The sequence below is a fragment of the Eurypyga helias genome, unplaced genomic scaffold (assembly GCF_000690775.1).
Source record: "Eurypyga helias isolate BGI_N326 unplaced genomic scaffold, ASM69077v1 scaffold5156, whole genome shotgun sequence".
In the NCBI taxonomy this organism is placed as follows: Eukaryota; Metazoa; Chordata; class Aves; order Eurypygiformes; family Eurypygidae; genus Eurypyga; species Eurypyga helias.
In genome coordinates, this window is record NW_010255890.1 from 21,497 (window position 1) to 36,421 (window position 14,925).

Below are 14,925 nucleotides of genomic sequence, written 5' to 3' on the forward strand. Positions count from 1 at the left end.
TTTTTTAACGGAGCTGGGAAAGAATTAAAAGGCACAGCAACAAGGAGGGGAAAAAAAATAAGCACATGCATTCCAGAAGGCAAAATTTCAGTCAACCATGACTCAGGAGAAGAAAGTGCCACCCACTGAACTGCACAGGTCGCTGCTCCGCGGTAGCGGGCAGTGATGCTGCGGTGAGTCAGGAGCCACCCACACCCCCACCCACGCTGCTTCCTGCAGCGCGGGGCACTCCTCGGAGGGCTGCCACACGGCGTGGGTCTCACCCAACCCTTCCTCAGCATATGAGATGCGACAGGAACACAGCCCTGGTGCGTTTGGCCAGAGACATCCGCAGCTCGCCCTCGCTCCCCCTTGAAGCTGGTCCAGGGGACTGCCCCTGCCCAGCTGTCCCTACAGCTGCAGTGAAAATTCCAGCGAATCCCGGTCTGTCAGAAAACAGAGGCATCCGGGACTTATGAATTCTGTCACTTCACTTCAAACTGTTGTGATGAGCTGGGATCACCTTAGCGGGACTACAGCAATACAGCTATGATGATGCTGCTTAACAGAGTTGCTCTGAAACACAGTTCATTTGCTGCTATTAATCACAGGATGGTTTGGGTGGGAAGGGACCTTAAAGCCCCCCCAGCCCCACCCCCTGCCAACGGCAGGGACACCTTCCATAGCCCAGGTTGCTCCAAGCCTCATCCAGCCTGGCCTTGGACACTCCCAGGGATGGGGCATCCACAGTTTGGTCACTACTCTTCACTACCTTTCTTGACCCTCATGATGGGTTTCATGGCAGAGATGCCCTGTAAATCCAGCACAGCAGCTACACGAAGATGCAGCTCAGAAGGCGTTTTGCCGGCTGGCAGCACACAAACACACATACCCTGCTACCCACCAGGCTGCAGCCCGGGATTTCTTTGAAAGGCAAGGATCATCTTCTTAATGCAGCAACTGAGCTGCCTGCCCAAGCGCCAGGCTTCACAGCTCACACAGAAGTTCTAGGACAATCTAATCCAGATCATATGCTGCAGCCAAAACCCAAAAGCAGAAGCGAGGCAACGAGCCAAACGGGGCACATGAGAAAAAGGCACGAAATGAGCAAGTGGATTTGCTAGAAGCATAAAGACCCCTCGGTCGGTATACTCACCATCCTGTAATTCAGTATTTCTAGCACGTGGATTGCCCTTCCGCAGCGCTACCCATGTCCTCTTCTGCACGTGTAGCCAACAGCCACCTTGCCCTAAAAACCCCTTTGGACTGGAAAGCCTGTCCGCAGCGTGTCCTTAGCCGTGCTGCTTTCTCCCTGGATGTCCTTACCTTCTTGCAGAGAACCATCTGGTGATCAAAGAGAAAGAAAACACGCTGCTGGTTCCGTCCATAAGGCTGGTAAATCCAGGACATCTCTCCCGTGTAGATCAACTCCGAGCTGCGGTCCAAGATATCGTCTCCCTAGAGGGCACAGAGAACGAGGCCGCGTGAACCGCCGCTCCCAGCCAGGGCCGTGGATACGTTGCTCATTGCAGGATGGGGAGAAGCAACAAGTAAATAAGGTTTGGGCCATTCTGCAGCTCTCAAACCACCTCTCATCTGACTTCAGGCCAGAAACTGGAGATGGGGGCTAATGCTGAAGGAAGGGACATAAACGCAGCAGGTGTGGACACTCGGTTCACACTGCAGTGAGGGAAGAGCTGCTCCAGACGCTGTCCCTGCTCCCCCCTTTCCAGGTACCCCAGACCCCAGGTCTCGCTGCAGGTGCTGGTGGCATCCTGAGAGAGAAGCTCCTTCCTGCTGCCCGTGAAGGAGCCACTTCGTATTCAGGGTAACAAATTCCCTGGCACTCCCTCCCCTCCAAAGAGCATCCCAAAGCACGTCTCCTCCCGACATCTCAGGCCAGCTACCGGAGTCATCTACACCGGGATATCAATTCCCCCAGCCCTGAGGCTGCCAAACCTCACCCCTCCAGACTGCTTCCTCTCTTCCCACTCATTCAGGCAATTCCAGTCCCTTCTCCCACAGCTCATTAGAGTTCCCCATCTCCAAAAAACTGTCAGGACGACCCCAGCTCCTCTGGCAGCCGCCAGCCCCCCCGGCTGGCAAGGCCTCCCCGGCCAGCTGCCAGAATGCCCTCACCCTTTCTCTGCCTCCGGCTAACGCTTGTTTTCCTCTCCCATTTTTTTTTAAGGATTCATGAGCAGATGGTCTTGAAAACACAGTGCTCCCTCTCCCACTCTCCGAGAGAACAAATGCAGTCACCCTCCACTAATTGGGATGAGCTGGACTTTTTAAAAAGTTAATTAAAATCTATTTATTAAAAATGGGTGAATCCACCACCACCTGCCCTGTGGGCATCTCGGTGCATCTCTCCCTCCGAAACACCACAGACTTCAGCTGAAAGGTAAGGAGCAGGATTCAGGAGCAAGTGAGAGAAAAGCATGTTTGCCTTTCTTTTTGGCTCTGAAACTAGTGCAGTTCTGGCTTTGATGCCAAACTAGAACCAATTTCTGGGACAAGACCATCCCAAAATCTCAGCAAACAGCTTGCAAAGGCTCAGCCAGCCACGGGGCCATCTAGACAGACATGATTTTCTGGTACCACTTACACCTGCAGGTGCCAAAGCAACCAAGAGTCATCCCCATTCCTAATTTCTTGGTGAGGATTTCAGACTGCTGTTCAGGTAAATGTGTAATTAACCTCTCAGCATTGATTGGAAGCGACTGCCTGAGTCCCTGGGCCCTGTGACAACAGCAACTTCATTAAGTTGCTGCATCATCATGCTGCAGAACAGACTTTCAAATCGCCTGAGCGAGGTATCTATCCACCTCTCTGTCTCACTTTGGTGGCTGTGGTATCTGAAGGCCTGATTAGGGAAAAAAAACCCTCCCGGGAACACAGAGGGTCGTTCCAGAAGGGATGGGCCGTGCATCATGCAGCGTCTCAAGAGTGGGGTGTCAGGGTCCTATTTCAGCCGTGGTACCTCCTGGCCAGAATCCGGGGACCCGCGTGCTGCTGCGACGGCTGAGCTGTACGTGAGCCCCTACACCCTCAGGTGTAAGAAATCTCTGAGGAAAACACACCAGGCTCCAGAAACTGCGGGCTTTCCTGGCTACACGAGCTTCTCCGGAGAAGATTCAAACAAGCCTATAGATGGGAGCTTTCATGAGAGGGGGCGAGCCTAGGAGAGGCTGGCTGCTAAAAATAGAAACCCAGTTTTGTCTTCCACTCCTGTGGTAGCATCTCAAGCCTGAGGACACGCAGAGGACTCTGTAAACACTTCTACTTGATTAGCTGAATCCAAACCGTGTAGTCCCTGCTAGCAATATAAAACAAAAAAATTCAGATCTGAAATGATAGGATTTGTACTCCAGTTCTTACGCTGGGAAAACAATTTGCATATACAGTCTATAGGCCAGAAATAGATTATTTCCAATGCTGGCTTAGCAAATTTAGAAATATACATTGCAAATAGTTTTGGACTAGCACACGGCTGGCCAGCCTTCAGCCCCCAAGAGCAGCATCTCCATGGCCCTGCCTTTCCTCAAGCCCGGGGCTGCGGCAGCAATACACCAGCGTGGTCGTGCTGCCAAAGCCGCCTCGAGCAGACACGATGAACCTCAAAAGGCATTTTTCTTTCCCCCGACACAGTTATAGCACCTCTTTGTTCTGCTAGTGGAGCATCCCTACTGGGGGGCTCACGAGGTCGGTTGCAGGGTGGCGGGCAAGGAGGGGACCAAAAGCGTTTGCTTTTCTGCTCCACTGCCAACACGCCCACCCCAGCATGCCTCCACGGGTCCTGACTTGGGGCTGGCTTTCCGCAGTGCCTCTCCCAGGCTTTCTCTAAAGCCAATCCTAGACCTAGACCCCTCCAATCCTGTACAAAACACAGGGGAAAAATTTATTTTACTCTTCCATTTTTTTCCAAGCAAGTCCTAGAGAGGCTGGATCATCTGTGTCCTTCTGTAAGTTAAGAGAAATACTCCTAAAAAAGGAAGAGGCTGAACTTTTAGTTACTCTGAACTAGCTGAACTCTGAACATCCCACTGACCTCAGCAGGGCACAGCAGCAAAATGGCCAAGAGACCAGATGACCTCCTGAGGCCTCTTCCAACCCGAGTTATCTGATAAACCCCTAATAAAACCCCTCAGCCCTCGGCAGCCTGCATCAAGGGTTTGCACTGCGCATCCTGCTACACACCACGGGCAGCGAGAAGAAAGCCGACTCCTCTTTCCTTCATGCAGGCGCGGGCAGAGTCCCGCTACTGCGTGTGCCGTCATGGGAGCAGAAGGCCACCCGGATCTAGGCTGGACGTGTGCTTCACGCTCCCTCGAGCTTGCCAGAGCTAGGATGACATACCAAGTCCCAGGGCTAATGCCGACTGTCACAGCAGAGGGGCAGCTCTGCTGATGCTACGGGAAGAGGTCAACGATCGGCCCCTCAGTTCTGCTGTAGGTGACCACCAGGTTCTGTAACAAGGAACTGGGAGGAACCAAAGGGTTTTTACTAGTATCATGGAAGAAATGCTGTTGGGAGCACCAACATAACAAGGAAGGACATGGTGCTGCGAGCTGCAGCTCATTACACCTCCCAGCCTGCCCCGCTCCTTCTTCCCATGAGCAATCCCTGAGCAGACGCTGTCCCGGGCTCAGAAATGCTCACCAGCCGTCGGACCCGCTCCCCTGCGCCCCAGCCCACCCCCTGACACGGCCCTTTGCTGTCACTGCTGGGCACACAATCCCCTTCACTAGTTAACATTCAGCAAGCAGGGCTCTCTTCTGCCTGACACTGCTGTTCTTTAATTAGAGATTGACAGGCTGATTAGCACTCTGGGCTACAGAAAGATCAGAAAAAGGAAAGCGAGAGAAATGTTGTCCTTTTCATCAGGCTCATTTTTTGATACCTTCTGTTGCTGGGGAGAGGGGGGAAAAAAAAAAAAAAGGAGGGAAAAAAAAGAAGAAGGAAAAAAAAAAAAAATAAAAAGAAGGATCTTTTTCAGTCCCTGATGTGATTTTTTTTTCCCCAGGAGGATTTCTCATCAGGCTGTCCTCACTCTGAAACAGCACGTCGGTTGCACGCCTCTTTTTCCCATGTCATTCTTGGATTCAGTGATGTAGTATTAGGCTGAGGCCAGCTATTATATATTACATAATTAAGGGCACCCAGTCTTGATTTAAAGGACCCGTAAATAACAAGAACGGGAAGAAATTTTAAAGAACAGTGTTCATTATATTTTTCAATTATATATATTTGTTCCTTCAAGTAAATTTACTACTCTTGAAACCTGCCAAAGCAGCAACCTGCAGGAATCTTTGGTAGAAATACCTAACTATCTACATAAACCAAAGTAATCTGTTTAACTAGCAAGTTAAAAATAATCCAGGCTGATGAGCAAGGCCCTCTCCTGTGCCAAACATCCCACCACCGGCTTGGGGATCACCACAGATCCCCTCCCAGGAATGGGTGCTCGCTCCTCCGGTTTCAATGGGTACAAATTGAAATCAGGGAGGGTTAGATTAGATATCAGGAAGAAATTCTTCACAGAGAGGGTGGTGAGGCACTGGGACAGGTTGCCCAGAGATGTTGTGGATGCCCCATCCCTGGATGTCTTCAAGGCCAGGCTGGATGAGGCTTTGAGCAACCTGGTCTAGTGGAAGGTGTCCCTGCCCATGGCAGGGGGGTTGGAACTAGATGATCTTTAAGGTCCCTTCCAACCCAAACCATTCTATGATTCTAAAGAGGGCAGGAGCGTACGGCTCCTTCGCTCCCGCTGCCCCACGCGTGTGCCTGTAAATGCAGCGCTGCCCAAGGGACCGAGAAACGATGACGGGCTCTGTGGAAATAACCTCTCTGCAGCACTGCCGTGCGTGTGTACACGTAGATATTCCCCACTAACTTTTGAGGGCTGTAACTCTCTTGCGGAGGGCAAGAGCACGAGCAAGGACCGAGTGCAGAACAGCTGCCGAGTCTGATCCCAAGGAGACTTTGCAGGCTACGCTCCCGCTAACTTTGTGCGCCGGTTCTGCCTGCCTGCCTTTAAATGGGACTGTTTTGATCTGAGGGTATTTAACTACAAGGAAGGGGATGACACTGAGTGAAGGGAAACAGAGGTTGAACGTCAGGAAACACTTCATAAGGAGGAGAGCGCTCAGACACTGAAAGGTCTCAGCAGGAGGTGGTGGAAGCCCTACATTCTGCGCCGTTAACAACTGAAAGGACAAAAGGCACTAGAGAATTCGGTGTAGGCAGGGGCAGCACCTCTCCAGGTCTGTTTATATATTGGAAATTCAGGTTACAAAATAAAGAAGTGAGTCACACATGGCAACAGTCCAATCCAGGCTTTCCAGTCAAGACCACGCTCCTACAAATTATACAGGAGCACATTTCAAAGTGATGGGGATTATTTCTAATTTACAGCAGTCAGTGAGATCAGAAACTTCCCTTAAGATTCTGCTCAGTCATTACTTGTATATGGAGCTGCCAAAGCTGCCAATAATTCCTTAAGACTTCCCGGCCTGGCTGCCACAGCACGCTCATCAGCTGCCACGAGTCAGGCCACCCTTGCTTGGTCCCATTTGCAATTTAAACCATCAGACCCTGCCGACCTGACTTCTTGGAGAAAAAAATCTGGCTTTGGTTAACTCAAGGATATTCACATTTTTTCAAATGCTGACCCTGAAAATTCACCTTCACGGGGCCATGCAGAAGATTTTGAGGGATAAAAGTGATTCCTGAAACACACAGGCACAACTCCACGGGATTCAGTAAGATCCCTTCTGCTTAAATTAGCCCTGACTTCTGTCTGTTTGCAAGAAAACGTGTACACACGCTTTGTATACCAGAACGTTCCAAATACTCACTACGTACATTTTGTTTGGTTCAGATTTTTTCTTCTTCTTTAAAAATCTCTTTGCAACATCTCATCACAAAACTTGGGTAAATTTAGAAATGAAAATGCAGCTTCAAATCAGAGAGTCAACATCGTTAGTCTGGAGATGCTGAGGAAAAACAGGCATTTCTCCAAATGAAAGATTTCCACATGCTTAAACATTCAGAATTGGTTGCTGCTGAAATAATTTACCAAGTGCAACACAGTGGGAATCAGGGATTATCTCAGCCTTGTGCCCTGGCTGGATTTCTGGTGAAAAAGTCTCAACTGGTATTTTTTTTTTCTCCTATTTCCTGCTTTCTTGTACTTAGTGTTTTTTCCAGATTGTCTCTAGGAAGACTGTGCTGTACACCCCATGCTGTCATTGCTCATTTGCACTGCTGTGCAAATGAGATCAGGAGGCCACTGTGACACACAGAGGGACAGAGAGAGCACTTTTAGGGTACAGACTCTTAACCAGAGCAAGAATAGGACCACAGCAAGATGGGAGAGCAACGCTGTAGGTTCCTCTCTCTGTTTCAGTGAGCACTTAATATAAACTGGATTAGCAACCAGTTGACAACAGGTCACTCGCCCAGCTGAGTGTCCTCCAGCAAAGACAAACTGGGAGTCGTGGTCATCTCCTCTCTGACCCAGACAATAAAGGCACACTCCCTACAGACTGGAAGAAGCCAGGGAGACATACCAAGAAATCCCTCTTCTACTCCACAACTGCCTGTGTGTAGGAGATGAGGGCTTCAGCCCCTACAGACGGAGTAAGAAATCAACCCCTGATGTCCTGGGAGACTCGTCCCACAGAGAGACATCAGCTGAGAGGGGGTTTTTTTAGAGGTTAGCAGCTGGGGTTTGCAATGCCTGAAGAGAGTATTTGCCCAAAGCTAGGACAGATCCAAGCACCTGGCACTACGTTTGATTTCTCACACCTCTTCCTGCATTATACTACAATTAACTGTGGAGTATTTCAGGGTTTTGCGCATCCTTCTGGCCATTGAGCTAGGACAGATCCAAGCACCTGGTGCTACGTTTGATTTCTCACACCTCCTCCTGCATTATACTACAATTAACTGCGGAATATTTTGGGGTTTTGCGCATCCTTCTGGCCATTACATGGACATCTGTGAAATGAGGCCTGGACCTGATGATGCAGAAGTTACTGTAGAGGAAAAAATCAGTGAAGTCCTCTAGCTCTCATCCTATAGTGTTCTCATCACAACCCTATGACTCAAAATACAAAATAAAAATGGGAAGAAGGGTGTTTTTGCTTTGAATGAGGGCAGTAGCTGTACTGCCATTGGATCTCTGAGTGGTAGCAACAGCAGGTTTTGCTGTATTATGAGAAGCCGAAGGATGCTGCTGCAATATTGTGCTTAAAATTTGGAATGGTTGAAAAAAAAAAAGCCTGGAGGAATGATTTGGCAAGTTCCTGAGGATAGGATGGAGATAAACAATGGGTACTGCTAGGCAGGAATGAACTATCAAGGATATGGCTAAAGCTAGGCAGGAATGAATTATCAAGGATATAGCTAAATAAAAATGAATTATCAACAGAGCTAATGGAAGAGACAAAGAAACGGCTCTTCCATAGATCCAATGTGGAGGTCACCTTGGCTTTCCTCTCACACATGAATATTCACTGACTTGGAATTGATCTGTCCTTAATCTAGACTTATTTACAACGAGGGTCTCGGCATTTCTTACAAGGACACACACTAGCTCATCACATGGAATATACTGAAGGCTGAAGAGCTATCCGAGGGTCCTGTGCCTCCTTCAGATCAGCTTTCTAACTCTGAAAATGACCCTGTGTGCCAGTGAGAGAGGTTTCTTCGCAGTAAACAACAATAAAACAATCAAGGAAATCATCTGCATTCTCTGCTCACAGCCAGCCATCATTTAAGAACCAGCTATGATTGCTGAATTTATATGTTTTATCTGGAGACCCAGGGTTGAATCCAACCTTCATTACAGCAATGAAACCAATTCAGTCAAGGGGATACACAACTAGAAAGGGGTGCACCCATATTTCTCTCCCTCTCCTCCCATCCTTCCTAGATCCTTTCCAGAAAAAACTAATTAGAGGATTAATACATCTTTCCCATACGCTAATTTACATAGTACGATCCCACTGAACCGAATGTGGAGTTATTCCAGACCTTGACTGTGAGGAAGAGGAAAAGCTGCTCCATCGCTCCAAGTATCTACGCGCGAAACACGCGGAACGATGACAACACAGACTTTTACAGAAACATTTGTCCTCAATCTGCTTCAAAACCCCTATTTACAAAAAACATTCATAAAATGATTTTTTTAAAAATCAGGGATGAAAAGGAGAACGTTTTAGTATGGCTGGTTTTTAAACACTTGGCAAAAACGTAGGAGATGGAAGGCGCGGTAGTGAGAGTCTCTCTGCTGACTCTGCCTTGCCTGTGTTTCTCAGCTCCTTAAATCACCACACACAGGGTTGGTTCAGATGCAGTAGTGAGAGTCCCTCTGCTGACTTCGCCTTGCCTCCTTAAATACAGGATCACCACACACAGGGTTGGTTCAGAAACATCTTTAAGTGGGTACTCATTTTAAATGTGCAAACAGCATCTCTAACTTCAGTTTAATGTTTGGGCTTTTAGTCATAAAGCAACCACCTGAAGGGTTTTCTCCCTTTTCTTAACCCGTCACATTTTCTAGGGCTTTTTGCTACGTCTTTCCCAACGACAAAGCACAGAGCCAGAATGCACAGAGCTTGATCCAAATCTCACTTGCTCCTGGGACAACAGCATTGCAAAAGGTACTCCAGATTCCCACTGATGAAACTGGACCCTGGATTTTCTTCACAACACCATTAATGTTTTACATCTTAAGTACCCCCCCCTAAAGCCTGTAAATCTCTTTTCTGTCCCAAGACTAAGTTGTGTGAAATAAACTGTATGGTCTTGCATTATTCAACCACTGCACGGAATTTACTTTTTCCAGGTTTATAGCACCTAAACGAGGGCCGAGCGCTTGCTGTACCTCCCAGTCCAGAACGGAAGCCTGCCACTGAGCTATTTTGTCAATGTTCTCCAACCTCCGCTTCCGCTCGTTGATCTGCAGGGTCACGTTCCTCATGACGGCGAGAGCAGCAGCCACGTATCTGTAGTCACTGTCAAACACAAAAGAAAAGCCCATAAAGCAGAGCCCGACGTGCAGCGGAGAGGCACGGGGGTCTGTCGTGAGCAGCAGCATAATCTCACCATCCTTCGGGAGGGAGGTGCGGGTGGGTTTGCCGCTCATTACCATGACACCACGTTCAGTACAGCCTGGCCGCTACCAACCCAACGGACAACAGCTGTGAATATTGCTGCTGAAAGCCATAAGAGCATCCTAAAAGAAAGTCTGAGCACGTTTATAGCCTGTGTCTCCAGCCTGGACTTTTCCCTTTTTAAACCAAACGTTGGAAATGCTTTTCGCCCAGACACAGAGCCGGAGCGCCTTCCAAGCCTTAAGGTGACTCTGGGAGTGGCACAGAGCGTTTGTCCCATGGCATTCCCTCCTACTGCAGACTTCAGTGAGCAAATCAAAGGAGTTCTTCCTTTTTTTCTGGACAGGCCTGCGAGTGTAATAACAAAGAGTGAAAAGAGCCTCCCGCCAGGGCCAGCGAAGACGATGATCAGTCTCTTCAATCAGTGATGGTGAAATCGATGGTAATGATTTCCGCCCTCTGCCTCCTTTTCCATTCCAAGGAACCTTAATGTTCATTTCAGTCGGAAAGACAGGCAAGGCCAGCTGCCATAATGCCACCATAATATATTATTAACTTAAGGGTTGATATTGATTGCTGACTAATGAGGAAAACTGTGATCTTGGGCAGCTGCATGGGGAATGGCCTTATTGATTATTGCTAAGAATTGCACTGGTGACAGCTAAAATAGGGGTGAATGCTGTGAATTAGATACATTTCCCCATGTCATTCAAACAGGATAAATATTAAGAAACAATCACAACATGATATACAACAGAATATTACATGCTATTTTGCCATCCTTTCTTGGATGAAATCTCGAGATGCGTTTTCAATTTTTATTCAATTCTTACGTGAAAATTCTAGATGAGCGTAAAAAAAAAATCCTACATGCTCCAGAACATCAGGAGTGGTCCTTCAACAAAGTAAAGGAGAAGAGAGGATGGGCTGTCTGACATATCTGTCATGATACACGACGAAGAATTTCTTGTGCCATCTGTATGAAGGGAGCAACAGACACTAGCCTGGTCTATGTCCATGAGTTCTTGGAGGGAAATAGGGAAGTCACTATGGCCAGAAAGGAACTGTAGGGGTAGGGAGAGGCGTAGGGGTTAGCGACAGTCACCAACGATCTCCTAGCAATCACGCACACGCGAAGACGGGAGGCTAATGTCAGACCACCCTTCGCAGAGTCACCTCTTTCTCACGTAACGTGTTCATTCACTTGAACTCCAGCTCGGTTCTGCAGCAGGGAGGCTCAGGACATCAACAAGCTGCACTCAGGACCTTCAGATATTTAATTTATATTAAGCTGGAGTAAATCTTTAAGAGGTGAACAGATGTGGCTTTGTGAAAAATTCAAATGAACCAGTCTCAAAAACAATAAGCAATTGAAGGGACCAGGGCTCTGAGAACACCCCCATGCTTGCCTCCATGCGGAGTGGGCCGGTGCCAATCAAGCTGGGTTTTATCTTGGTAATGCTAATTCACTAATTCTAACGTTCTGTTTGAAGAGAAAACCCCATGAACATTTTTCTTTCACGCAGTAATGAAGAAAGAGTCGTGACTGAACTTTTTGGGCTCCTAGCCCAGGTCTGTGGCAGAGCTGGCAAAAACTTCTAAGAAAAAAATAACAGAAGCAAAGCATTTAGCCAGTGAAATAATAATAGGATAGCACTAACTATGAAATTAAGGTAAATAAATTGTTTGTCAATTATACTGGGGCTGCAATGACCTCTTCCCAGTGCTCAAGCAGAGTGCAAGTCTAGGCTCTTGCCAAGTATCACATGCTAACTTGGGGGAAAGTGGTCAGGTTCCTGGTTTCAGCTCTGTCATCCTGACCTGGCACAGGGAAGATACACAGCACCACAAGGACGACATGAGTGAAGAAATTAAGTATATACAGATATATAAAATGCCCCACTGTTAGATGAAGCCAACGTATTTGCTTTCCCTGGGACTCCTGGTCCTTTCTGAGTTTTGCATTACTCCGTGAATGGTTTCATTGATTTAAGCAGTATTTTCTACTTACTAAATTCTAATCAGAGTGCCTAAGAGACTCCTAATCCAGCCAGTGATGAGCCTGATTTCCTTGGGAGTATTAGTCCACTCCGTAATTTTTCAGATTCTGTTTCAGACTGGCAATCTAACTGCGAGCACTGCCCAACCACAAATGCGTGAGGACAACTCGCCGCCTGAGTAACGGGCCCAGCTGAAGCTCCCGGGGCTTCTCCAGTTCCCTCGTTTATAGCTGACCCCGACGGTATTCCACCCTGCAGGGATGTGGCTCTTCCCTGTGTCCAATACTGTCACAACAGGGCATTCCCCAAGGATTATTTGCTTTTCCATGCTCAGGCTTTGCTCATCTCAGCCCTGATCCCAACGTCAGAATTACAGGAGCAGAAAATCGTTGTATTCCAGGCAGGAACCAGGGCAGCCTGGGGTTTCTGCACAGCCCCAATGCAGAATCATCTGCTGGTGCGTCAGACACCCTCTGCGCCTCATCCATGGCACTAAGCTTGTCTGGGATGCCAGCTGGGTGGCCTGGAGGATCGATCCCTCCCAAGTTCTCCGAAGGCTTGAATCGGAGGAGCTAGGCCCCAGGAAGCGTGGTATAACCCACCCATGTCTGCGTTGTAACGCCATCCCTCCATCAATAAACTCTCCAGGGGAACCCACACAAACAGAAGTGCCCCAGGGCTGAGAGGAGGCACGGGTCTGTTGCTGGCTCCGTGCAGGCAGGAGTTTCGTATGTGCACTGTTACGGCTTCAGGGGGCTTAGTCTTTACTTTGCAAGGCAAGCAAACATCCTGCTTCCCCTGCTCACAAGATGAAGAAACAAGAGAAACGAAGTGTCCATGGCTGTGTCCTATCACTGACACAACCCAGTAACAAGAGGTCTCGGCCTGAATCAACTAATGGTTGCTTAAGCACAGGAAAGGTCCGAGTCTCCTCAGAATATGACTATATCTGATTACTTAACAGTATGCTGATTCTAAAACATCCCGAAGGAAAAAGGCATGCACTCCCAAGATAATTCAACCCTTGTGCAATCACACTGTCCACATCCCCTTTGGTACTGCCACCAAACAACTCAGAGAAGGTAATCTTAAACACAGACTTCTTCTCTCTGAGGCTGCCTATGTCTTCCTGCTGCGAAGCCACATCTGAGTTCACACTGAAAGTACTGTGGGGACATCACATGGCTGGTAAGGAAAAAAGCCACAACATCTGGGATCCTAGAGCTGGTTTGTGATACCCTGATGTTCCCATGAGCCCACTCCAAGTCTGAGTTGGTCTCGTTATGCAGGGAAACCCAGAAATTGGGTCTGGAGCCAAATACATGTCCAAATTGGTAATTTTGAACTGGGCATTCAGCTAGTATGAATCAAACTCGTGAATCAGGTCACAGAAAATCAATGCATCTCTGCTCTTATCACATCTCTGCACTTTTAGGACTGGGTTTGGGGGGAAAAAAAAAGAAAAAATCAAGCACTTGCAGGAGTTTCTGAAACATCTGTGGTCTTTGTTGTTCTCCGAAGCAACTCCTTTCAAATGGGGTTCGGAAAAAGAAAGAAAACTGGCAAGGCAGGAGAAAATCTACTCTTAAGGGGCCTGATTTTTCATTCACCTTATTTTTATGGCAGTATATCACAAGTTATATCACAGGTACTATTCTCGATACACATTAGGTCAGAGATTAAGCTGATTGCTGATGAGCAGCAAAAGAGATCCTGGGAATTTTGGAAAGTAATCAAGCAGCTTGGTGCTCCTCTGAACCTAAACCCAGTGGCAAAACCAGACATGGAATCAGGCTAAAAAGCAGAGACGGTTCTGAATTCTCCCCAGAGCTCAGCATATACAGGTTTGAGTTGAGGCTCCTGTCCCTTTACTGGCTATGTGCTGAGATCCTTTTCAGGGTAAAGGAATGAGCCTTTCTGACCACGGAGTGCTGAGTAGGTAATTTTTCTAGTAGCATCAGAAAGTACATCCAAGGGTAATTAGTTCACATGTCTGATTATAACAGAGATGAGTTTGGCTCCTTTGAGAATCAGTGTTTTGAGAAGCTTTCTAACTGTCTGCTGAACATTTGCCCTGCTTCAATTTATACAAGATGTCATAAGAGAAGAGCCGGACAGAAAAATAACCCAACCCCAGTGTGCGTGCAGAGGTCAGGTAAAGAAGCAGCGAGCAAACTCCTCGCGTGTGCTAAGAGCGCGGCGTACCTGTGATCCTGCGCGGTGTACTTCAGTAGCTCTGCGAGCTGCAGGGGGTATTTGCAGATCTTCTGCACCGGCGTCAGAAGGAAACCGTCTATGGCAATATCAATCATCTGCTGCAACAGACGACATGCTTCGAAGAAATGCTGGTACCTGCTGTCTTTCATCAGCTTGGAAAGCTCCATGCATGCATCCAGATGATTGTTACAGTACTCCGAATAGATCCAGAAGCCATCTTGCTGTGAGAGGCAGGAGAGAGGAGCACACCTCAGGCAAGTGATGGGAGCAGTCAACCACCCGACTTGCCAACAAGAACATGTTTCAGCTGAAGAAGAAAGAATACCCCGAGCAGGAAGAGGAAGGACTGATCCTAGAGGACTTTTCCTGCTCGGAGGAGGTGCTGCATGGTCACTCTGGGGGAAAAGGGAAGAAGAGAGGAGCCTGCATATGGACCCATCGCTGAAGTCTCAGCAGGTACAGCGTGTGTTAAAGCAGACCCCTGCGCAGCGATGTGGGTGTTCCCAGTTTCAAATTGTGTGCTGGGGTTTTCTTTATAAAAGGTAAAGGTAGAATCAAGCAGACCCCTGCTTTGGTAACACAAGAAAAACCCCTTGTTATTTCTA

The 14,925-nt window shown here is 48.0% G+C and overlaps 1 protein-coding gene across 1 annotated transcript in view; it reads right to left on the reverse strand.

The window, feature by feature from the left end:
- The window catches only part of ARHGEF9 (Cdc42 guanine nucleotide exchange factor (GEF) 9), a 58,380-nt gene that overhangs the window by 21,496 nt on the left and 21,959 nt on the right, over window positions 1-14,925 (reverse strand). Inside the window, exons 4-6 of the mRNA XM_010153454.1 lie at window positions 14,309-14,541; window positions 9,875-10,004; window positions 1,306-1,437 (exon numbers count right to left, since the gene is read on the reverse strand). Coding sequence (XP_010151756.1) covers window positions 1,306-1,437; window positions 9,875-10,004; window positions 14,309-14,541 — 495 coding nt within the window. The remainder of the gene's footprint in view (window positions 1-1,305; window positions 1,438-9,874; window positions 10,005-14,308; window positions 14,542-14,925) is intronic.